The sequence below is a fragment of the Aureococcus anophagefferens genome (genome assembly GCF_000186865.1).
Source record: "Aureococcus anophagefferens unplaced genomic scaffold AURANscaffold_10, whole genome shotgun sequence".
Taxonomy (NCBI): domain Eukaryota; class Pelagophyceae; order Pelagomonadales; family Pelagomonadaceae; genus Aureococcus; species Aureococcus anophagefferens.
In genome coordinates, this window is record NW_008705570.1 from 450,941 (window position 1) to 473,731 (window position 22,791).

At 70.1% G+C, this 22,791-nt stretch overlaps 7 protein-coding genes across 7 annotated transcripts in view; 4 read left to right on the plus strand and 3 right to left on the minus strand.

The window, feature by feature from the left end:
• Window positions 1-317, minus strand: part of AURANDRAFT_64402 (hypothetical protein) — a gene marked incomplete at both ends in the record, with an annotated part of 15,281 nt that extends 14,964 nt beyond the window's left edge. Inside the window, one exon of the mRNA XM_009039191.1 lies at window positions 12-317. Coding sequence (XP_009037439.1) covers window positions 12-317 — 306 coding nt within the window. The remainder of the gene's footprint in view (window positions 1-11) is intronic.
• A 546-nt stretch (window positions 318-863) lies between these two features.
• Window positions 864-2,387, plus strand: AURANDRAFT_37580 (ubiquitin; the record flags this gene model as incomplete). The annotated part of the gene is made up of 6 exons (XM_009038982.1): window positions 864-919; window positions 1,269-1,290; window positions 1,574-1,801; window positions 1,869-1,925; window positions 2,026-2,098; window positions 2,178-2,387. 6 exons carry the CDS (start codon window positions 914-916, stop codon window positions 2,251-2,253), a joined length of 462 nt encoding a protein of 153 aa, XP_009037230.1.
• Window positions 2,388-4,162: 1,775 nt separating this feature from the next.
• Window positions 4,163-5,328, minus strand: AURANDRAFT_27056 (hypothetical protein; the record flags this gene model as incomplete). Its single annotated transcript, XM_009039190.1, has 4 exons — window positions 4,163-4,378; window positions 4,458-4,773; window positions 4,858-5,053; window positions 5,091-5,328. Coding segments are annotated over 4 exons (966 nt in total), but the record flags the coding sequence as incomplete, so codon positions are not given.
• Window positions 5,329-12,412: 7,084 nt separating this feature from the next.
• AURANDRAFT_69812 (hypothetical protein) lies at window positions 12,413-13,867 on the plus strand (the record flags this gene model as incomplete). The annotated part of the gene is made up of 2 exons (XM_009038983.1): window positions 12,413-12,607; window positions 12,735-13,867. 2 exons carry the CDS (start codon window positions 12,524-12,526, stop codon window positions 13,767-13,769), a joined length of 1,119 nt encoding a protein of 372 aa, XP_009037231.1.
• A 5,401-nt stretch (window positions 13,868-19,268) lies between these two features.
• AURANDRAFT_17179 (hypothetical protein) lies at window positions 19,269-19,520 on the plus strand (the record flags this gene model as incomplete). The annotated part of the gene is made up of 1 exon (XM_009038984.1): window positions 19,269-19,520. A coding segment is annotated over one exon (252 nt), but the record flags the coding sequence as incomplete, so codon positions are not given.
• Window positions 19,521-19,712: 192 nt separating this feature from the next.
• AURANDRAFT_71692 (hypothetical protein) lies at window positions 19,713-21,654 on the minus strand (the record flags this gene model as incomplete). The annotated part of the gene is made up of 4 exons (XM_009039189.1): window positions 19,713-19,942; window positions 19,996-20,050; window positions 20,095-20,578; window positions 20,918-21,654. Coding segments are annotated over 4 exons (1,505 nt in total), but the record flags the coding sequence as incomplete, so codon positions are not given.
• Window positions 21,655-21,961: 307 nt separating this feature from the next.
• Trx5 (selenoprotein) lies at window positions 21,962-22,726 on the plus strand (the record flags this gene model as incomplete). Its single annotated transcript, XM_009038985.1, has 1 exon — window positions 21,962-22,726. One exon carries the CDS (start codon window positions 21,962-21,964, stop codon window positions 22,724-22,726), a length of 765 nt encoding a protein of 254 aa, XP_009037233.1.
• Between the last annotated feature and the right edge of the window lie 65 nt (window positions 22,727-22,791).

Genomic DNA, 22,791 nt, shown 5'->3' on the forward strand with positions numbered 1-22,791 from the left:
CCGTCTCAGACGTCTAAGAGCACGACAATATGCCGCGGCTCCTTGAGGAAGCCCGCGCCGTTCCTGCGGCCGTCGGCGCTGCGGCCGTCGACGAGCCGCGCGACGACCTCGGCGGCCTGCTGCACGGCCTCGGGCTCGTGCTCCTCGTGGCCGGCGAGGACGTCGACGAGCGCGCCGAGCGCCGCGTCGCCCGTGGGGCCCGGGTAGGCCGCGGCCAGCGCTTCGAGCTCTTCGAGAGTGGACACGAGCTCGCCGCCGCGCGCCCACGCTAAGCGCTCCGCGAGCGTCTCCGCGTCGTCGCCGTCGCCGTCGGCCATGGCGTAGCGCAGCGCTCAGCGGTTCGCGCTCGTGCTCACGGCCTCGCTCGGGCTCGAGGCCTACTCGATGCTTGAATTGCGGAAGCGCTCGCCTCACGGCGGAGGTGGCGCGCAGCGCGGTGGACGCGCTCGCGCTCACGGCCTCGCTCGGGCTCGAGGCCTACTCGATGCTTGAATTGCCGCAACGGTGCATGTGTCCGCGACGCTGCGCGCGCGACGCAGACGTCGAGCTGAGTTTCGGGCGCGGAGCCGTGAACATTGGAGCGCTGCACGTCGTCCTCGTCGCTTCCTCGATTCTCGCGGGCACAATCGCGAACGCCCGCGCGGCTGCGTCCGCGGAACCGCGCGGCGGGCACACGGCGCACTTCGACGGACGCTCCCGCTGTCTCCATAGGCCAGGGACGAAGCTTGGCGCCGCCGATGATCGCGCGACGCGCCACGAACGGCCGCTTTCGGGACCGTATTTTTTGTCCTACTGAACCTAGTATCAGCAACACAAACCTCTGTCTCTCCCTCGTCGAGGTTCCCCGCGCGCTCCTTCGTCTGACTTCCCGCCACCGAGTTCGTCCACTTTCGCAGACCCCTACCTCGAAATCATGCAGGCGAGCACCCGTGTCGAAGGGAGCCCTTCCGCTCCAAACACTACTAACCCCGAGAGTCGCGTGGGGCCGCCGAGAGTCGACGTGGTTTTGACGTTCGGCCTCGCTGACGGCGAGGGCCGTCCGAACGCGAATCCGCGGGCGGCGGCGGCGGCGCGCCGGCTCCCCGGGTCTCTCGGGCTCCCGGGAACTTCGCCGCGACCCGCGCGACTCTAACGGGCCGCGGCGCGGCGCGTGGGGCCGCGGCGGCTCGGCCGCGCGGCGGGAAGTAGCGACAGTTCCGCCCAGCTGCTCGCTCGGCGCGCGTGCCACTCCCACGTTTCGCGCGTCTCACTCCTCCCGCCCCTCGCAGATTTTCGTCAAGACTTTGACCGGCACAACCCCGCGTCCAGCGGCGACCGTCGTTTGAGAGCTCGAGAGCTGTGAACGAGGGTGTGACGGCGCACGACGTCGTCGTCGGCTGGCCTCGCTCGAGCGACTGGCAGCCGCTGCGGCGCTGCCAGCGGCCGGCGACGCACTGGACGCCGTCCTTGGCGCTGGCGCGGGGCTGGGACCCGTCGACGGGCGCGGAGCCGTTTCCGACGCCTCGACGCCTTGGCGCGGCGGGGACAAAGTCGTTCTGAGACGTCGGGCGACGCGCGAGCGCGTGCTCCGTAGGCAAGACCATCACGCTCGACGTCGAGCCCAGCGACACCATCGACAACGTGAAGCAGAAGATCCAGGACAAGGAGGGCATCCCCCCGGACCAGCAACGCCTCATTTTTGCTGGCAAGCAGCTCGAGGACGGCCGCACCCTCTCCGACTACAACATCCAGAAAGAGAGCACGCTGCACCTCGTGCTCCGGCTGCGCGGCGGGATGCAGATCTTCGTCAAGACGCTCACCGGTCCGAACCAGCGTCCCGCGACCGAAGTCGCTCCCGAGGCCTTGGTTGACGATCGCGTGCTCCGTAGGCAAGACGATCACGCTCGACGTGGAGCCCTCGGACAGCATCGACAATGTGAAGCAGAGTGCGTACGCCGCGTCCAGTCGCCGCCGCCGCGCGCGTTGCCCGCCGCTGCCGCTCCGAGCAAGTCGCAGTCGCGCGAACTCACTCGTTGTCCCCCGCAGAAATCCAGGACAAGGAGGGCATCCCTCCGGACCAGCAGCGCCTCATCTTCGCCGGCAAGCAGCTTGAGGACGGGCGCACGCCGGCGCCGAACGACTCGCGCTTTGAACCGAACGACTCGCGCTTCGAACCCCAACTTTTCGTCCGCTCGCAGGCGCACCCTTTCAGATTACAACATCCAGAAGGAGTCGACGCTCCACCTCGTCCTCCGCCTCCGCGGCGGGTCCTAAGGGGCCCGCCGCGGCCGCCCGCCGCCCGCGCGCCCGCCCGCCGCCCGCGCGCCCGAGCGCACCAAGCGCGCTCAGCCTTCTTTGGCTCCCCACGGTTCTCGCCCTCGCCCACAGCGTAAGCTCGTAGAACCGTTCCTACTTAGGTCATGGGGCTAGCTTAAACTAACCTAAAGCACATTTACCGACCACTGATGCTGTCCAGTGCACCGATCAAAACTCAGATTCTGATAGCCTGGATTTAAAAGTCAACATTTTTGTTGAACTTCAGCACTTTTGTTGAAGTTAAATCTTGCGATTTCGCGACCCGAACCAGCGACCGCGCGCAAAAAGCCATCGCAAACGTGCAATTAACGCGCGAATATCATCAAACGTGCTTTGATACGACCATAACCCAATTTTGGCCGTGATTTCAGCCCGCGGACCGCCGCGACACCGCGCCCGCGCGCGCGGTCGACGTACAGCCTCTATGGACGACTAATGACTCTGGCTCCGCCGGCCGGAATTCGATGATTGATCTTTATTAATATTTCCTATGGGTGCACCTAGATGTACGTTGATCGGGGCACTGATGCTGTCACCGATTCGCCCCCCCGACCGCCAACGGCGGCGTCCAGCTCGACTCGCCCGTCGCGTAGTTGTAGTAGTAGACGGGGTCGCCGCCGGCGACCCAGCCCGCGGGGAGCTCGACGTCGGGCCGCCGCTGGCCCAGGTCCGTCCGGTGGAACGCCTTCCGGCAGTTCGGGCAGTCCGCGCGGTCCGCGCCGTGCATGGCCCAGCGCAGGATGCACACGCGGTGGAACTTGTGGCCGCAGTCTGGAAGCGCCGCCGCCAGCCCGCCCGCCGTGCCGCCGAGGGGCTGGAGGCAGATGCTGCACTCCGAGACCGCGACCGCGACGGTCGACCTGGGCAGGAAGAGGGTGCGAAATTCCCAACTTTGGAGGCTCATATCTCATTTTTGGACGGGCGATCATCTCTCGGAGCGCCCTCGACGCGTAGATCCGTTCTCTGGAACGATCGCGCGCGGAACGCTCACGTTGAAGCGACATTGAATCACCCTTTTTCCTGCTCTGGTTCGCGCGGCCGCGGCCGCGGCGCCGCGTCCCGCGGCGCCGCGTCGAGCACATGCAGTGCGTCTCCTTCATGGCCAACGAGACCATGTTGCACCAGGGCATCTCGCACCGTCGACGGCCGCGCGGCCTCGCGGATGCGCCGCGCGCGCGTCAGGGCCACGGCGACGGAGTCCTGCTCCGCGACGCCCCGGCGCCCCCGCGCGGGCCGCCGCCGGGACCGCCGCGCCAAAGCGACGGAAGCGCCCGCGAGCGACGCCGCCGCGGGCCGGTCGTCGTCGCCGCCGCCGTCGTCGTCGGGCGCCGTGGCGGCGCGGACGGCGCGCTTCTCGCGGCGGCGGTGCATGGTCTCGTACCAGGTGCACGTCGCGGAGCCCCGGTGCGCGTCCAATTCGTCGGCGGCGACGACCAAGTGGCACCGCGGGCACCGCAGCGCCCCGTCGACGAGGTCCTGGTCGCTCTTGAGGAAGGCGACCATGTTGTGGGGCCGCTCGCGCGCGTGCGCGATCGTGATGTCGCGCAGGTTCCGCAGCGACGACGACACGAAGTCCGCGGGGCCCGGCGGCAGGTGCTTGCGCGCCTCCCGCTCCTTCTCCGTGCGCGGCCGCCAGCGCTTCGCCCGGATGAGCATGGTCCGCGATGGCGCGCGCGCGACGTCGACGTCGAAGGCTGCCCCGACGGCGGCGCTGCGCGCGCGGCCGACGTCGAAGGCTGCCCCGATGGCCGAAGGAAGCCCTCGAGAAGCTGGGAGTTTCAAAACTCGAATTGAACTGCAACTTACTCGTCCCGAAGTCCGCGAGGGTCTTGAAGGGCCCCTTCGGGTGGACGCACGTCTGCATGTGCAGGAAGCGCGTCTGCGGCTCCAACCGGCCGAGGGCCTCCATGTCGCCCGGCGACAGCGGCGCGTCGAAGATGTCCGCGTTCTCCGCGATGCGCGACGCCGTGGAGCTCTTCGGCAGCACGCTGCAGCCGCGCTGGACGCCGTACTTGAGCAGCGCCTGGGCCGTCGTGCACCCGGCGCTCCGGGCGACCTTCGCGACCTCGGCGTGCTCGAGCAGCTTCCCGCCTAGAAGGTACTCGCGATCAGATCGCGCTCGCGAAACGCTCTCGGATCGCGCTCGCGAAACGCGCTCGGACGCGGCCGCACGCGCCGTCGTGCTTCATGAACGCCGCCGAGTCCGCGGACCCCAGCGGCGAGTAGGCGGTGACATGGATGCCCCGCGCCGCGCAGCCCTCGAGGAGCGCGGTCTGGCGCAGGAGCGGGTGGAGCTCGACCTGCAGCACCGCGGGCACGAGGCCCTCGAGCGCGTCGACCTTTTTCAGGGAAAAGTTGCTCACGCCCACGGCGCGCGCGAGGCCCAGCTCGTAGACCTTGGTCATCTCCCGCCAGGTGTCGCCGAGCGGCGGCTCCAGCGTCGGGCCCGGCGCCGTGAAGGGGAAGTGAATGAGGTATCTGCGCGGGGCACGGGTCCCCGTTCAGCGCGGGGCAAAAACAGCGGGGATCGGGCTCGACGACCCATCGACGCCGAGGGCGCACAGGTCCACGTAGTCGAGCTTGAGCCTCGCGAGCGACGCGCGGCACGCGGCCTCGACCTTGGAGCCGTGGTCGCTGTTCCAGAGCTTCGTCGTCACGAAGAGGTCGTCGCGCGTCACGTCGCCCGCGGCGACGGCCTCGGCGATGGCCTCGCCGATGACCGCCTCGTTGGAGTACATGCGCGCCGTATCGATGTGGCCTGCGAGGCGCGTGCTCGGAGAGCTCGCGGACAAAACGCGGGCGCGCGCGGTAGCCCGCTCGGATCGCGTCGCGGACGACGGCCTTCGTCTTCGCGTCGCCGGCCAGCTTCCAGGTGCCGAAGCCCAGCAGCGGGATGGCGCGGCCCGTGTTCAACGTCGCGGTCCGAGGCGTCGCGACCCGCGTCTCCGGGCAGCGCTCGAAGACGGACCGGCTGCCCCAGCCCTTGGCGCCATCGTCCGCCTCGAGGAGCACGCGCTCCTTGGCGCCAAGCATGCGCGTCTCGAGGACGGCGACCTCCGCACCCATGGGTAGCAGGCCGGCCTGCTCCGAATCCAAACCGATCTCTGCGCGCAGAATCGCGCCTTTACGAGCTTTGCATCGCAGGCGCAGCACCATACTCCCCTTAAACAATTCTTCAACGACTTTGTTTTACGCAAGGTTGACGCGGCCACCGGTAGCGCTGGGGCTGCCTCGTCGGAGGTCGTGCGGCCCGCGGGCCGCGCGGACCGCCCGCCGCCGCCATGGGCAAGATGCGGGACGACTTCGAGCAGCTCGTGATCTTCGTCGGCGCGAAGCTCGCGAAATGGTCGGGCCTCGCGTCCGACGAGTCGGCGAAGCGGCGCTACCTGGGCGGCATGAAGCCGGACAAGTACTACGACGAGGTCGTCTACCCGGACCTCAAGGAGACCTTTGAGATTCTCGGCTTCAAGTACGACAAGGGCAAGGAGGCGCGCACGAGCCGCGTTGCATTAGTCTTCGGAGAGACTTCCCAACAACGCGTCGCGCCCGTAGGTCTTCCTCGCGTTCATCGACATCGACGACGACAACAGCGGCGAGGTCAGCGTCAAGGAGTTCCACGCCTGGCTCAAGTACCCGCTGACGAAGTTCAGCGAGCGCGTCTTCGGCATGCTCGACCTCGACAACAGTGGCTTCTTGGACTTCAACGAGTTTTTGATAGGCGTCTGGAACTGGAACACGTACGACGCGTCTTTGATAGCCAAGCTCGCCTACAACATCTTCGACGTGGACCGCGAGGGGAAGATCGACATGGCCGAGGCCGACGCCATGCTGCGCATGGTCTACAACGTGCCCAAGTCGGACCCGGAAATCCTCGAGAAGATGGACGTGAACAAGGACGGCAACATCTCGCTCGAGGAGCTCGAGCAGCTCATCGAGGTGCACAACTACATCCTCATGCCGGCCTTCGACCTCCAGCGCATGCTCAGGATTCGCATTTTGGGCGTCAAGTACTGGGAGGCCGAGAGCCAAAGAAGACGCGTCTACTTCTCGGGCTACGACGCGGGCGCGCAGGAGTCCTGGGAGTCGCTGAAGAAGATCCTGGAGATCAAGCACCAGGCGCGCGTCGAGGAGGAGGAGCGGAACCGGAATTTGAAGGAGATGGAGATCCGGGAGCGCATCGAGGCGCAGAAGCTGCGCGAGGTGAAGCTCAAGGAGGAGAACCAGAAGCGGCGGGAGAAGCGCGCCGAGGAGCGGCGGAGAGCCAAGGAGAGCGTCGAGGTCAAGGCGGAGAAGAAGGCCCGGGCCATCATGGACCAGCTGGTCGCGGAGCGCGACGACGAGGTCGTCTTCGGGGACCTCGCGATCCGGCTGGTGAACCGGGAGAAGTTCTGGAAGGCCTACGAGGACTGGGTCATCAAGGCGAGAAGGGCGCGCGTCACGGAGGGCGCGACGCGGCACCGCCTCGCCGTCGGGCCCGACGCGGACCTGCGCTTCGAGGAGGATTTGGAGACGATGGAGGGCTACGGCGAGTTCTGGACGGAGGTCAAGGCCATCTGGACCATGGAGTACACGGACTACTTGTACGACCGGGGCGGCGTCTGGAACACGACGCTGGCGTCGCTCATGCTGAAGCCGCCCATCGACGAGCTCGACGACGAGTACGAGCCCACGTTTCTGGCCGGATTGCGCATGCGCTTCGCGGGGCGGAAGAAGATGCGGCGCATCAAGGCCCAGGCCAAGGAGATCCTGATCGCCCAGTTCCGCGAGTCCGAGGACGAGCGCGTCGCCAAGGAGATCGCGAAGCAGGAGGAGGAGCAGGAGCTCGAGTTCCGCACGCGGCGCACAGAGCAGGAAAAGGGTGCGAAATTCCCAACTTCAAAGGCTCCGATCTCGGCCGTTTTCCACTCGTTTCGGCTGATTTTTGGACGAGCGATCATCTCTCGGAACGGTCTCGAAGCATGGATGCTTTTTTTTTCTGGAACGCGCGCGCGCGGAACACTCACGTTGAAGCGACGTTGAATCACCCTTTTGCTGCCCAGGCGGCGCAACGACCAGGTCGGCGAGTTCGGGAACAAGAAGTCCAAGTGGGAGCGGCTCTGGGACGCGAACGAGGGCCTGCCGTACTGGATGAACTGGGAGTCCCAGGAGTCGCTCTGGGAGCGGCCCGTCATCTGCCACGTCTGCGACGCGGCGATCCCGGACGACGACGTCATGTGCTTCAAGTGCAAGAACGCGCGGTCCGAGTACAACCAGCGCGTCTACGACGAGCTGCACCCCCTCGAGGCCGAGGAGGAGGCCAAGGACGCCGGCGAGGACGACGACGACGGCACGCTCGTCGACGACGGCTTGATCTTCGACGAGGACGGCAACGTCGTCGAGCGCGAGGCCGTCGAGGACGTCCGCGAGATGGACGACGACGACGGCCCGCCGACGTTCTACCAGCTCTACCTCATGAAGCACGTCAACCGCTTCGCCAAGGCCTTTTTGCCGAAGAAGAAGCCCAAGGTCGAGTTCTCGCTCCCGGGCTCGCTCGCGGACCGCCTCGACCGCATCCCCAAGGTGCCCAACAAGCACGTCGTCCGCCTGCGCAGGGTCTGGCTCGGCGCGCTGCGCCTCGTGGGCATCAAGAAGCGCCCGCGGCGGCGGCCCGCGCCCAAGAAGGTCAAGGTGCTCCCCGCGCCCGCCGCGATCGAGCCGCCGCGGCCCGCCTCCGGCTAGGTCATGTTGTTGTTGTTCCTTACGAGTAGGCGAGGACCCGCGCGCGCACGGAGACGACGGTGAGCGCGTGGCCGCCGCCGCCGCCGACGCGGACCCAGAGCTTGTAGCCCTCGCCGGGCCGCGGCGCGAAGCTCATGGACGCCCGCGTGAGGTGGTGCGGCGCGGGGTCGCGGCCGCAGACGACGTCGGCGGACCAGGGCTGGTAGTCCCCCGGCGCTTTGCCGCCGTTCCGCACGACGCTGAGCATGCCCTTCTGGTTGCCCCAGCCCTGGTCGCGCCAGAGGAACTCGAGGCGCGCCGTGTGCGGCCGCCGCCCGAGGTCCGGCAGGTCGAGCCACGGGTACGCGGCGTACTCGTTGTACGCGCCCTGCCAGCTCTTCGCGTCGGAGGTGATGGTCCGCAGGGGCTCCAGCGCGACGCAGCGCGTGTCCTTGGCGCTCGCGTCGAGCGCCAACGCGTCGGCGGGCTCGAGGTAGCTCGCGATGGTGGCGAGCTGGTCGTGCACGCTGCAGAGCAGGGCTTCGGGCGGCGGTGGAGCCGCGTCCTTCGGCGTCGCGTCCTCGCCGGCCGCGCCGCTCGGGACGGCCGGCGGTGGAGCCGCGTCGTTCGAGGCCAGGCTCCTGCGCAGGAGCCGGAACAAGCGGGCCATGCGCAACGATGCGCGAACTGGGCTTTAATTGCCACAAAAAGTGCAATATAAAAATCGCTAAAAGAGTCGAGCCTCGCGCCGGCCACCCAAGCGAATGGTAGTGCACACCAGCGGCGGCGACGAGCAGCTGAAGTGGTGGTCCACGGAGATCGGCGGCGACGAGGACGAGCCGCTCCTCGCGCGCGCGCGGCGTCGGAAGCGAACCAAAACACACAACCCCAACCACCGCCGCGTAGGACTTTAGCATCCTCCAGGACCCGCGCTTCGTCGCCGCCATCGTCGCCGTGCTGCTCGGCCAGGCCCTCGCCGGGTGGTACGTCTGGCGCGAGATCCAGAAGGAGAAGCATGACTAGCGCCATGTCGCCCGCGCTCCGCGCGAGCCTCCCGATGCTCTACGCGTCTGTGGCAAAGCCCGGGAGCCAGTTCGCGGGGCTGACGCTGGACCAGTTCGCGCAGCTCGTCGAGCGGTCGCCGCAGATCCGCACCTCCTTCGAGTCCTTCGTCGCGGACCAGGTGCCGCCGCCGCCGCCGCCGCCGCCCGCGCCGCCGCCGCGCGGGCGGCGCGTCAAGCTCGCCCTGGTCGTGCCCGCGAACATCTTCTTCTTCGACAGCGACGAGCGGGCGAAACACACGGTCTACAACTGGAGCACGCGCGCCACGGGCGGCCTCGTCGCGTCCCACGCGCTCGTGCGCTACTGCGCGACGTTCTGCGAATTGGACGTCTTGGCCATCGACGACCTCGTCGACCGCCAGCACCTCTACGACGCGGACCGGACGCCCCAGGTCGACGCCTGGGAGGGCATCAAGGTGCTACGCGGGCCGAAGCAGGGGCTCATGAAGGCGTTGGACGAGCTGTGGCAAAAGCATCCGGACGTCGTGACCGCGGCGACGGCGTCGGAGGAGGACGCGGCCTACGACATCTTCAAGAAGTCCGCCGGCTCCGACTCCGAGGACGACGTCGCCCTGTCGCCGGCCGCGCGCCGGCTCGGCCTCATGAACGAGGTCTATGATGTCGTCATCGCGACGCAGATGGAGCACCTGAAATTCGCCATCGAGCACGTGCCCGCGCGGCACAAGTGCTGCCCGGTCCACGACCAGCACTCCCTGCCCTGGGGCCCCTGGCCGCCCTGCGTGACGGCGGCGAAGACCGACCCGGTCGTCGCGGAGGAGTGCGCCCAGTCGTCCCACGACTTCCGGCGGTGCACGCTGCTCTGCACGTCCGCTTTTGTGAAGCGCGCCGTCGTCAGGCACGGCGAAAAGGGCCAGAAGGCCGTCGTCTGCTACGGCGCGGACTACGCGGCCTACGGCGGGCGGACGCTGCCGGTCTATGATGTGACGGGCGCGCCGAGCTTCGGAGGCCAGCCCTTGACCGCGGAGATCTGCCGCGAGTTGCACCGCGCGACGGGCCCCGAGAGCGACGGGCCCACGAACTTATTTGCCACGCTCATCAGCCCCTGCGCGGCCAAGGGCGCGGCGATCGTCGCCGAGCTGGCGGCGCGCTGCCCGGACGTGCCGTTCCTGTGCGTGTCGACGCGCTGGACGCGCGACTCCGAGGCGGAGATCCAGGCGCTGAAGCGGCTGCCGAACGTCGTCTTCGCGAGCGGCGTGCCCTCGGAGCGCATGGACGCCCAGGTCTGGCGGCGCACGCGGGTTTTGCTCGCGCCGTCGGTCTGGCCCGAGCCCTTCGGCTTGGTCGCCGTCGAGGCGGCGCTCCGGGGCATCCCCGTGCTGTCGACGAACCTCGCCGGTCTGCGGGAATCGAACGTCACGGGCCGGGTCCTCCCCTGCCCCCTGCTCATGGACATCCACGTCCAGAAGACCTTCGCGTGCGCCGACGGCCGCGACGTCGTCGCGGCCTTCGAGGGCCTGTCCGACGGCGAGCGGGCGACCCTACGAAGCGGCACGCCCGTCGCGCCCTTCGCGCCGGCGACGCCCGCGGACGTCGCGCGCGCCGCGGAGCCCTTCGTCGCGGCGCTCCGGGAATTGACGGACGCGGACGGCGCGCTGGAAACCGCGGCGGCCCGCGCGCTGAAGACGGCGCTGGACCACGTCGAGCTCCGCCAGCACAGCCTCGCGCGCGTGCTCCGGGGCCTGGACGTGGCGCGCCCGCCCTGGGTGCGGCTCCACGTCGACGGCGTCGGCGGCCCGGACTCGCAGCCGGGCGCCGCGGTGCTCGCCGCGAACCTGGCGGCGAATCTGGCCGTCGCTGGCTAGACTAGCTCGTCTTAATCGTCGTCGCTCCCGGCGGCCTTCTTCTTCTTCTTGGACCGGTACGCGGCGGCCTCGTGGTCCGCGGCGGCCTCGCGCTTCTTCGTCATGGCGTAGGTCTCGTCGTCGGAGTCGTAGAGCGTCGCCTCGCCGTAGCCGCCGTCCGTGCCGTCGAAGTTGCGCGACAGCTTGGGCGCGGCGACCGTGGCCGTGCCCATGATGGGGTCGCGGTGGACGACGCCGCCGGTCTTGGCCTTGGCCTTGCGCCGCTCGCGCCGGTTGCCGCCCGCGGGCGTCGGACGCACGGCCGACTGCTGTTGCTCGGGCGGCGCGGCCGCGGCGTCGAAGTCGTCGTCGTCGTCGCCGTCGTCGGTCTTCGCGGGCCGCGCGGGAGGCGCGGCCGCGGGCGCCGCCTCGGCGGCGCCGTCGTCGTCGTCGTCGACCATGGCCGCGGCGCGGCGCGACGCCTCGGCGCGCTCGCGGAGCGAGCGGCCGTCGCCGTCGCCGGACCGCGTCGCGAGGCCGGGGGCGTAGTCGGCGCCCGCGTCCTCGAAGATGTCGTCGCTCCGCGCGGGCGCTTTCAGGGACACGGGCGCGGCGGCGGCGTCGGCCGGCGCGCGCTTCTTGCCCTTCTTCTTCTTCGCTTGGCCGCGGCCGAGGGCCTCGCCGACGGCCCGCGCGAGCGGCGCGGGCAAGGGCGCGCCGAGCTCGCGGTCGTCGTAGAGCTGGGACCGGTCCGCGCGGCTCCGGGACACCGTCGTCGGCGCGTCGCCCGAGTCCATCAAAGCGGCGCGCGACAGGTCGTATTCTAAAGAAGTCGTCCGGAGCCGGAGCCGCGCCGTCGCGGACCGCGCGGGCGGCGGGCGCCGGAGGAACGCGAGGACGCCCGCGGCCATCTTCGTCTTCGTCGTCGCGGGCGCGGGCGCCGTTGTCTTGGGCGCGCTCCGCGGCGGCGGCGGCGCCGTGGACGACGGCGGCGCCTCGGACCGGACCTTTTGGAGGAGCGCGTAGTCGAGGCCCTTGACGAGGTGCGTGTGCTCGACGTCGCCGCCGAGGTACCGCGACGTCTCCGCGTCCATATCGACGATGGCCGCGACCTGGTTCTCGTAGTCCTTGTTCGTATCCGTGCGCCGCTCCTCGGCGCGGTCCCGGTACTTGCCGTCCTTCTTCTCCTTGTCCTTCTTCTTCTTCTCCCACTTGTTCAGCGCGTCGCGCTTCTCCGCGTCGGCGCCGCCGCCGCCGCCGCCCTTGCCCTTGTGCTTCTTCGACTTCTCCCGCTGCAGGTCCGCGTTGACGAGCTTCCGGATCGCCGCCTTGTCCATGGGCTTCTCCTTGTCGCCGCCGCCGCCGCCGGCGTGCGGCTTCGGCGTCGCCATGATCTTGGCGAAGGCCGCGTTGTCCATGGTGGAAGTGGAGCGGCGCGACGGGCGGCGCGGGCCTGTCGACGGGCTTGGCGGCGCGCGCGAGGCCCAGGCCGAGCTCTGCCACAAGACGATGTTGCCGGCCCGGGATCGCCAGTGGAGATGCCAACCTCCTCGCCACGAAGCTGCCGCGCACAGCAGTCGCGCAAAAAAATCGTGATCGCGTGTCGTCGCGTCGCAGAAGAGGGCTGAGTCGCAGCGCGCCAACCCATTTGACAGCCACTCCAGCACGATGGGCGAGACACTGTCGAAGCCGAGCGGTCCCACGTACCCGATTACCTACGCGCCCGGCGCGTCGCGCGAGGGCAAGGTCTGCGTGCGCCGCCGGCGCCCGACACGCGCGCGCGCCCCCCCGCACCCGCCCAGAACTCGCATTTCACTCCCGCGCCGCGCGCGCGCGCGCGCGGCGCGCGCCGAAAACATTCGACGCCGCCCAACTTTAGGTCGCGATCGGCGGCGGCGGCGGGTTCATCGGCAGCTGGCTCGCGCTCGACCTCAAGAAGAAGGGCTTCTACGTCATCGCGGCGGACTGGAAGAAGAACGAGTTCATGGAGGTGCCCGAGTTCTGCGACGAGTTCCACCTCTGCGACCTGCGGCTCCAGGCGAACTGCCTCAAGGTCGTCGACGGCTGCCGCGACGTCTACAACCTCGCCGCGGACATGGGCGGCATGGGCTTCATCAAGTCCAACGAGTCCGTGCTCATGTACAACAACACGATGATCTCCTTCAACGTGCTCGAGGCGGCGCGCTGCAAGGGCGTGAAGCGCTACTTCTACAGCTCGAGCGCGTGCGTCTACAACGACGACCTGCAGCTCGACCCGGACAACCCGGGCCTGAAGGAGGCCGGCGCGTGGCCCGCGAAGCCCCAGGACACCTACGGCCTCGAGAAGTTGTACGCGGAGGAGATGGGCATCGTCTACGGCCGCGACTTTGGCATCAAGTTCCGCTGCGCGCGGTTCCACAACGTCTACGGCCCGCGCGGCACGTGGAAGGGCGGCCGCGAGAAGGCGCCCGCGGCCTTCTGCCGCAAGGCCGTCTGCGCCACGTCGGAATTCGAGATGTGGGGCGACGGCAAGCAGACGCGGTCCTTCATGTTCATCGACGACTGCGTCGAGGGCATCCAGAAGATCATGGACTCGGACTGCGAGCAGCCGCTGAACCTGGGCTCCGACGAGATGATCGACATGAACGACTTCGCCAAGCTGGCCCTCTCCTTCGAGTCCAAGGAGCTGCCCATCAAGCACATCCCGGGGCCCGAGGGCGTCCGCGGCCGCAACAGCGACAACACGATGATCAAGGAGAAGCTCGGCTGGGCGCCGTCGATCCCCGTCGCCGTGGGCCTCAAGAAGACCTACTTCTGGATCAAGGACATGGTCGAGAAGGACAAGGCCGCGGGCATCGACACGGCCAAGCTCGGCGTCTCCGAGATCGTCGTCCAGAAGACCGACGAGCTCGACGAGCTCGCGAAGAACGCCTAGGGACCGCCGCGCCTCCGCCGGGCCGCGAACACCGCGCGCGCCGCGGGTCCCCGCGCCGCGCCCCCCGCCCCTCACCTAACGCGCCGCCCTCCGTTCTCTACGACGCGCCGCCCCTCCGAGCGACGTCGACGTCGAGGACGTAGGCCGGGTGGTCGCCGCGCGGCGCCGCCGCGGGCGTTTCTTCGCTGTTGAACCAGCCCGTGACGGCGAAGCGGCCGTCCCCGGCGACGACGGGCGTGACCATGTGCCAGTTCGCGTCGTCGCCGACGGCGAAGACGAGGAGCGTGTTGAACTCCGCGTGGCAAATGGCGACGGGATCGACGAAGACGAGGTCGCCGCCGCGCTCCGGCGGCCAGTCGCGCGCGAGGTGGAGCACGAACGCGAGGCGCCGCCGCGCGGACGCGTCGGAGTGGAGCGAGGTGTAGCAGCCGGGGCCGTAGCGCGTCGCCATGACCGTCGTGTCCGCGTCGAGCGACCCCGGCGCCGCGCGCAGCAGCCGCTCGGCCCAGCGCTTCGTCGCTGGCGCGTTGAAGAAGCCGTAGAGCCGCCGCAGCGTCGGCCGGCTCGCGTGGAAGAAGCGCGCCGGCCGGTGGTCCGACAGCGCGTCGAAGCGGTACTGGTACTTGGGCCGCGCCTCCGCGCGCCGCTCCCAGTCCGTCGTTCCCGCGAGCTCGTCGTGGAGCTCGTCCGCGACGCCGGCGTCGAGGAAGTTGCGGAGGCGCGCGACGCCTCGGCCGTCGGCGACGTGCCGCGCGAGCCGTTCCCGCAGCGCCTCGTCTCCGAACCAGGGGCCGACCCAGTCCTCGAGGTCGCCGGCGAGCTCGCAGCGCTCGAACTCGACGAGCACGCGCCGGCGCGCCAGCGACGCGATCTGCTCGAGCACCTCGCCGTCGTCGCTCTCGCCGAGGCTGCTCATCGGCTTACGAAGGGGGGCTGCTACACTCGTTCATTTGCGGCTCCATCACTTTCCATCGTAATTGAGAGCGCTTCACTTTCGATTGTTGAAGAAGAAACGCCTGGGCAGCATGGAGGCGCTTCCTGTCCTCTCCTCTCCCCGCACGGGCATGCCATGGCCGTCGCCGCTGATCGTCCTCTCCCTCGTGGCCGCGGCCAACGGGGACGGCTACGGCCACGGCATGGGCAAGAGCACCTACGCCGCGTCGGATCCGCTGAAGTGCTACGCCTTCTTCGACAGGTTCCTGCCCGTGCGGTGCCAGGACCCGCCGAGTTTTGGGTTCTGCAACAGCACGGGCGAGTGCTACACGAGCGGGCGCGCGTCGCTCTGCAACGCCGCGGACATCCTCCCCGGGGGCGGCGCCTGCACGTACCCGAACAGCAGCATGGGCGCGCGTGCCGGCGTTCGTCCCAGTCCTCCCGAAACAACGCGCCGCGCCCGCGCAGGACTTTGGGCTCCACGCGGTCAACGTGAGCTCGCGCCCCGGCTACGCGTCGATCTTGCAGGCCGAGGCCATCTTCGACGCGCGCTGGGCCCGCGCCGTCGACGCGGGGGAGCTCAACGCCGTGCTGGACTACGCGACGATGCTCTTCGCGCCGTCGCTCGACGGCTACCTCGACGCCTTCGACGCGGCGGGCGTCGACCACCTGCTCGTGGGCCCCTGGGCCGACGACGAAAACCACGCCCACGCCTCCGTGCTCGTGCGCGCGTGCGGCATGATCGTCCTCGAGCTCGTGTCGTCGAAAATCCCGGCGCCGCGGAAGTCCACGGTGGTCATAGCGGACGGCCTCTCGCGGCTGCCCGCGGCCGTCTTCCGGAAGCTCAACACGTCGACCCAGGACCCCCGCGTGCTCCAGCCCCTCGGCGTGTCCAAGGCCGCGTCGGACCTCGACGCCGTCGACGCGTTCTACGCGGGCCCGATGCGCGGCGAAAAATGCCACGGCGCGGCGGCCGGCAGCGCCGAGCTCGCGGCCTACGCCCTCCCGGGCGCCGGCGCCGTCGTCCGCTTCCTGCGCCGCGGCGCGGACGCGGCGGTGCGAGCGCTGGAGACGCTCAAGAAGGACGCGCGCGCCGCGTACCACGTCGACGCGTTCTGCGGCGTCGACAAATGGTACGACAACCACTACGACTACGTGCAGTACGACGTCGCCCTCGACGACTTCCGGGAGGCCTTCGTGGCCTTCGGCGCGGCGCACCACGTCTTCGGCAACGGCACCGTGCCCTACAACATCTACGTCGGCGACCCGACGGGCGACTCGATCCAGCTCGTCGGCGCCTGGCGCGAGCCGCCGGCCCTCGCGAGGGGCGACGCGCTCACGGACGCGTGCACCCAGGGCAACTGCGGCCGCTTCACGGCGACGGCCGCCTGCGCCGCGGCGCTCCGGGCCGACGAGGCGCTCCGCGGCGCGAAGACGAACTGCACGGACGTGCTGTACGGCGCTCGCTGGGCCGACCTGGTCGCCGCGACGTGCACGAACGCCGACGTCGTCAACTTCTGCGTGCCCGACTCGTGTTAAAGTGGCTTGTTGCTGTTGTCGAACGAGGGGCCGGGACGCACGGCACCATCGACGCAAACGTCACGCTCAACGGTTGCAGTGGCAAATCCAAAGCTCCCTTTCGCTTTGTTCTTCAGTGCGCGCGCCGTCACGATGGGAGGCCCACTTGACGACGAGGACTTCGAGATTCTGGACGAGGACGGCTCGGTCGTCGCGCCCGAGGACGACCACCCCGGCGACGTGACGTCGGACGAGGAGGAGGAGGCGGAGGAGGCCGAGCTCTCGTCGGAGGACGAGGAGGAAGGGGAGGACGAAGAAACGGACGAGGAGGAGGAGGAGGAGGAGGACGACGACGACGAGGAGGACGAGGACGAGGACGAGGAGGCGGAGGACGACACGCCGGCGCCCCGGGTCCTGCGGCTCCTCTTCTTCGGGGTGCTGCTCCCGATGGTGCTCCTCGACGGGCCGATCCTGTCGACGCTCGCGGCGCGGAAGGCGGCCCACGCCCAGAAGTCGGCGCGGTCCGCCCGGCGCAAGGCCCGCCACTGGCGCGCCCAGGCCAAGCTCTGGCGCAGCGAGGCGCTCAAGTGGGAGCGCGCGGCGGCGGAGAGCGAGCGCGACGTCGTCCGGGCGAACGAGGAGCTGCTGGCCAAGGACGAGGCCGTGCTCGCGCTGCGGGCGCTGGCGAGCCGCGAGCTCGACCGCGCGGCGCGCAACGCGTCCGCCTACGAGGTCCCCGCGCCCGCGCCCGCGGTGAGTCTCCGCCTGCCCGCGTGGGATCTCGCGGGCGACGGCGACGACCCGAGCGACGACGGCCTCCCGGGCGGCGGTCTGCGCGTCGCCGTGGCGCTGTCGGGCCACGGCGAGCCCCTGCGCGTGACGCGCGCGCCGCCCCTGGACCTCATCGGCGCGCCGCCGGTTCCGCCGGCGGCGATCGTCGTCGACGCGGCGGCGAAGCTCGGCCGCCCGCCCGTCGCGCCCCAGGCCTGGCCGGGCGCCCTGGACCGCAAGGCCTGGAAGAAGCTGAAGAAGCGCGAGAAGCGCGACGCGAAGCGCGGGGGGGCCGTCGACGTCGCGGCCGCGCCGCGCGCGGCGCCGTCCAACGCCGTCGCGGCGCCGCGCGAAACCGCGCCGGACCTCCTGGCCTACGACGTCACGGCGCCGGCGGTCCACGTCGTCGCCGCGACCTTCGGCGCCGACTGCCCCCGCTACGCCGAGGGCCACGCGGCGGAGCGCGGCGCGTTCCGCGCCGTCTTCAAGCGCTGCCACCTCGCGGAGCGGTCCTGCACGGTCCGCGTCACGAACCGCGACACGGGCGGCGACCCCTTCCCGAACTGCGACAAGCCCCTCGTCGTCGCCTACCACTGCGGCGAGGCCGCGGACGTCCGCGCGTCGAAGACGGTCCACGCCGCGCACGGCACGCGCACGGTGACCATGGCCTGCCACAGCGACCTCCTCTGAGCGGCGCGAGAAGCCGAGCCCTGTCCATAGACGCCCCGCCCCCCCGCACCCGGAGTCCGACGCGCCGCGCGGACCCGCATCGCCGCGCCGCCGCTCCTCCGAGGGGGGCCCCTGTTCTCTAGCCCCGCACCCGCCTTCCATCCTCCCCGCGGGAGGCGCCGCCTAACATATCCCACGCATGCGCACGATTGCGGCATTGGCGCCGCGGCCCGAGAGTGTCTGCGGGGGGCGTAAGTTCGGGACCGACGCCCTCACGTCGCTGCTCTCGAGAGCAAGCGCAGGCTAAGCGCGCTCGTCGTTCGATTAAAGCATCAAGGTAAAGATGCTGAGTCAACATCGATGGTTGCCGCAATCTGTTACCGCCAGCCCCAGGAAGTGGCTAACAATGAGCGCGCTGCCTTCCTGAGCGGGAGGTCGGACACCAATCGACGCGGAGCTTATCGACGCATCCCGGTGAGTCGTCGTAAGGGCTGACACATCATGGCGCCCGTCGTCATCCCCGAGTCTGGCGCCGTCCCCGTCGCCACGCCGGTGCAGAACAGCCTCGAGATTACCGTGCAGAAACCGGCGGCCGACGCCAAGGTCGGCGTCGCGCTGGTCGGCAGTCCGCCGCTCGTGCACCAGGTCCGCGGCCTCGGCGCGGCCGCGGGCCTGCGCCTCCACGACCGCGTCGTGAGCGTGAACGGGCTGCCGGTCTCGGGCCAAGAAGACGCGGTGGCCGCGCTCGCCGCGGCGCATCCAGGTACGCTCGTCGTGGTCGTCGAGCCTCGGGAGCCGCCGCCCGACGCGCCCGCCGGCGGCCACTTCTTGCGCGAGCACTATTGCGGCGAGAACGCGTCGCATGAGTGCTTCTGTTTCGGGTGCGTGATCAAGGGCGACGTGCGCGAGGTCTACCTGGCGCCGGACGGGCGCCGCTTCTCGGCGCGCGGCGAGGAGGTGGTGCGCAGCACATATGATGGACTCGGCTGTGCCCAGCCGTGTTCCCCGTCGAAGGACGTCGTCGCCGCGGCGGCGGCGCCGCGGCCCCAGAGTGTCCAGCGGACGTAAAGTTGAAGCGGCGGGATATGCTACGCCTAACGCTCCGATACCTCTTCGGTTTGTGTTTTTTGCCCCGCCGGCCCGCCCATACGCGTGCGAGTCGTCGATCTCGCAGCGCTGGCAGTACGGGACGGCATCAATGCATCATCGGCGCGCGGAGCAACGAAGGCCTCATCGAGCAGTTCCATCGCTTGAAGCTCCTCGAGGCTAGCTCAGTCCAGCTCCGCCGTCGCCCGCTGTGCACCATGGTCCGCGTCGCGTTCCTCCTGGCCTTCGCGTGCCTCGCCGACGCGCTGAGCGTGCGGCACCGGTCCCTCCCGCGCCTCGCGCCGGCGAGACGACGAGCGGCGGCGCCGCTGACCATGTCGTCGACGGAGCGGAGCAACAAGAGCAAGCTGCAGACCATCGTCAAGGACAAGATCGAGGAGGACACGGCGGTCAAGGAGGAGCTGAACATCGAGGAGCCCTGGCGCGGCCCCGGCGCCCGGACGCGCGCGCGCGTTTCGGATGCGCGCTCGCCCGGCCACGCCCCGACGCACACGATTTAGGCGGCTCCTGCTGCACAACGACGACGTCCACACCTTCGAGTACGTGACCTACATGCTCCAGAAGATCATCCCGACGATCTCCAACGCCAAGGCCTACCAGCTGACGATGACGACGCACTGCGAGGGCGTCTCGACGGTATCGCAGACGGCGAAGCCGCTCGCGCAAAAGTACTGCGTCCAGCTCCAGAAGGGCGGCCTCACGGCCTCCATCTCGCCGGACAGCAATTTCAAGAACAACAGGAGCGGCGGCGAAGGCGACGGCGACGGCCCGGACACCGCGTAGGCGCGCCCGCTAACGGCGCGCGGGCCACCCGACGGGACGCCGACACGGGCGGGGAGGGGGGCGCCCCGCGCGCGCGGGGCCCGGAAGCGACCGCTTCGAAGCGCGGAGGCGACGCGGCCGTCACGCGGTTTCGCTTCTCGCGGCGCGTTAGGGGTCGCCGCGTCAGAGCGCGGCCTTGATCGCGTCCGCGCCGTCGAAGACGCCGCTCTTCTTGCCGAGCGCGCCGGCGACGGCGGCGGCGGCGACGGCCTCGACGGGCACGGGGGGCACGCCCGGCGGGCCCGGCGGGCCCGGCGGGCCGCCGGTGATGATCGCGGGCTTGAGGATCATGTAGTCGCCGAAGTCCCGCTTCACCGCCGCCTCGGCCTGCGCCTTGCCCTTCATGTAGTCGCCTGCGGTGGGGAGCGGGGGTGCGGGAACGCGCGAAACACGGACGGCGTCGCACCGAAGATGAACTTGCCCGGACCGTCGGAGATCGCGCTCGCGACGCTGACGTAGACCTGCGCGGCGGTGTCGGGCGCGGCGGTTTCGGACGCTCGCGCACCATCTTGGGCACCTTGCTCTTGGCCGCGGCGTCGGCGATGGCGACGTTGACCGCGCCGTTGCCCGCGAGCTGATTCTTGCCGCCGGGGACGACGCCGACGCAGCTCACGACCGCGTCCGCGCCCTTGAAGACGGCGCTCAGGTCCGCCGTGGCCGCGTCGGCGGAGACGTAGGTCACGGCCTTGTCCGGCAGCGCGCCGACGAACTTGGCGACCTTCTCGCGCTGCGCGTCCGGCGACGAACGCGAGACCGTCGTGACGCTCGCGCCGGCCTTGGCGAGGTCGCGCGCGACGTAGGACGCGACGAAGCCCGTGCCGACGACGACGACCTTCTTGCTGCCGCCCTTGGCCTGCGCCGCCGCCGGGACGAACGGCAGCGCCGCGGCGCCGGTGCCGACCTTGAAGGCCGTCCGGCGGTCCATGGCCGTCCGCGGCGCCAGCGCCGCGGCGGAGGCGACGAGTGCGAGCACGAGCTGCATCTGTTGCCTACGCGCTGCTGCTGTGCGCTCGCTTTTCGGTCGCTCCGGCGCTCCGCGTGCAAGCTGAAGCCCCAGACTGCTCACGGATCGAGGCACTCGAAGGTCAACTGGTTCGGTGCAGCCATGTTGCAGTATGTTGAAGCGACATCGCGCGCTGTAACGTCGCTGCCGGGACAAGCGCAGAGCGGAGGGATGGGTCGGACGACATGGCGAGCGTGCGAACGCGCCGCCGCCGCTGGCACGCCGCCTCCGAGCGCGCGAAGCGAGGCCGCCAATACGCGGCGCGAAGCCGCCCGTCGCAGCACGGGGCGTAGATACACAGGATTAGGCGCCACCTCGCTAGGACGCCGTCGCGTCGTCGAAAGCGCCGCCCGCCGTCGCGTCGTCGGCGGCGCCGCCCGCCGTCGGGTCGTCGACGACGTCGTCGGGCAGGCCGACGACGCCGGCGATCCAGTCCGCGTTGATCGCCGCGCACGCGGCCGCCTCGACGCCGACGTCGACGGCGAGCCCCGCGGCGCGGATGCGCTCGATGCCGTTGCCCGCGACCCAGGGCGCCGGGTCGAGGATGCCGACGACGACGCGGCCGAGGCCCGCGGCGACTAAGGCGTCGCAGCACGGCGGCGTGCGGCCCACGTGGCTGCAGGGCTCGAGCGTCACGTAGGCCGTCGCGCCGGCGACGCGTGCGGTGCCCGCGTCGACGAGCCAGTGGTCGCCGCCGCGCGCGTCGCGCTCGACCGACACGCCCGCGTCGCGGAGCGCGAAAATCTCCGCGTGCGGCGCGCCGGCCTTCGGGTGGAACCCGGCGCCGAGCTTCGCGCCGTCGGCGCCGACGATGACGCAGCCGACCTGCGGGTTCGGGTGGCAGGCATCGCCGCCGAGCGCCGCGAGCGCCAGCGCCTCGCGCATCCACTTGGCGTCGTCGGCGGCCGAGGACGGCGCGGCGCGGCGGGCAGTGCGGCGAGCTATCCGCGCGGGCGGTCGCAGCGCGCGCGCGCGCGACGCGAGCGCGGCGACGACGAAGAGAGCGGCGGCGTGCGAGGCTCGCGGCCGCCTGCGGCTGCTGGACGCCACCATTGCGTGCGTAGCGTATCGGCCTTGACCGGCAATTGCCGCAAAGTCGGCGCTCGGCGAGCCCTCGACCCATCCACGCGTAGACTGATCCAAGTACGCCGCGCCGTCCCACACCCCCCCGCCCCCTCCAAACGCGCACGCCCGTCCCCCCCACTCGTCGCGTCGCGCCGAGAAGCCGCGTGAACCGTCGGCGCGCGCGGCGCCGTTCGCGACCGGCGAGTCACCGCTTTCGTCAGCGAATCCTGTCGAGGGCACACACATTACCCCCCCAACTCCCCCCCAAACTCCCTCGCGACAACCACCCCTGGCGTAGGCACCCATGGCGGTCCTCAAGTTCCTACTGCTCGCGACGGCCTCCGCGACCCTCGAGCTCACGGGCGACACCTTCGACGAGGCCGTCCTATCGAGCGGCAAGTCGGCCTTCGTCAAGTTCCTCGCGCCCTGGTGAGGCCACTGCAAGGCGATGAAGCCGGCGTGGGACGCTTTATCGCAGGACTACGAGGGGTCGAAGACCGTGCTCGTCGCGGACGTCGACTGCACCGCGGCGGGCAAATCGCTGTGCGCGCGGTTCAAGGTCTCGGGCTTCCCGACGATCAAGTACTTCAACCCGCCGAACCACGTCGGCGAGGACTACGACGGCGGCCGGTCCCTCGACCAGCTCCGGGCCTTCGCCGAGAGCGAGCTCAAGATCGCGTGCTCGCCGACGTCGAAGGCGAGCTGCTCGAAGGAAGAGCTCGCGCAACTCGAGAAGGACCTCGCCATTCCCGCGGCGGCGCGCACGGCCGAGCTCGTGAAGATCTACGAGGCCATGGACGCCGACGCGGAGAAGCACGACGCCTACCTCGAGGAGCTCCAGGCCCGGTACGACGAGGCCGAGGAGGCGCTCGAGGCGCGCAACGCGGCCGTCGAGCCCCGCGTCAAGCAGCTCAAGGCCGCGGGCACGACGCTGCCCGAGGGCTTCAAGCGCCGCGACGAGGAGGACGAGGACGAGGAGGACGAGGACGAGGAAGACGACGACGACGACGACGAGGGCGACGCGGACGGCGACGACGACGACGACGACGAGGGCTCGGACGAGCTCTAGGCGCGCGGCGACCGACACGCGGGTTCGCGCGCCGGCGCGCGCCTCGCGACGCGGCCGCACAACGA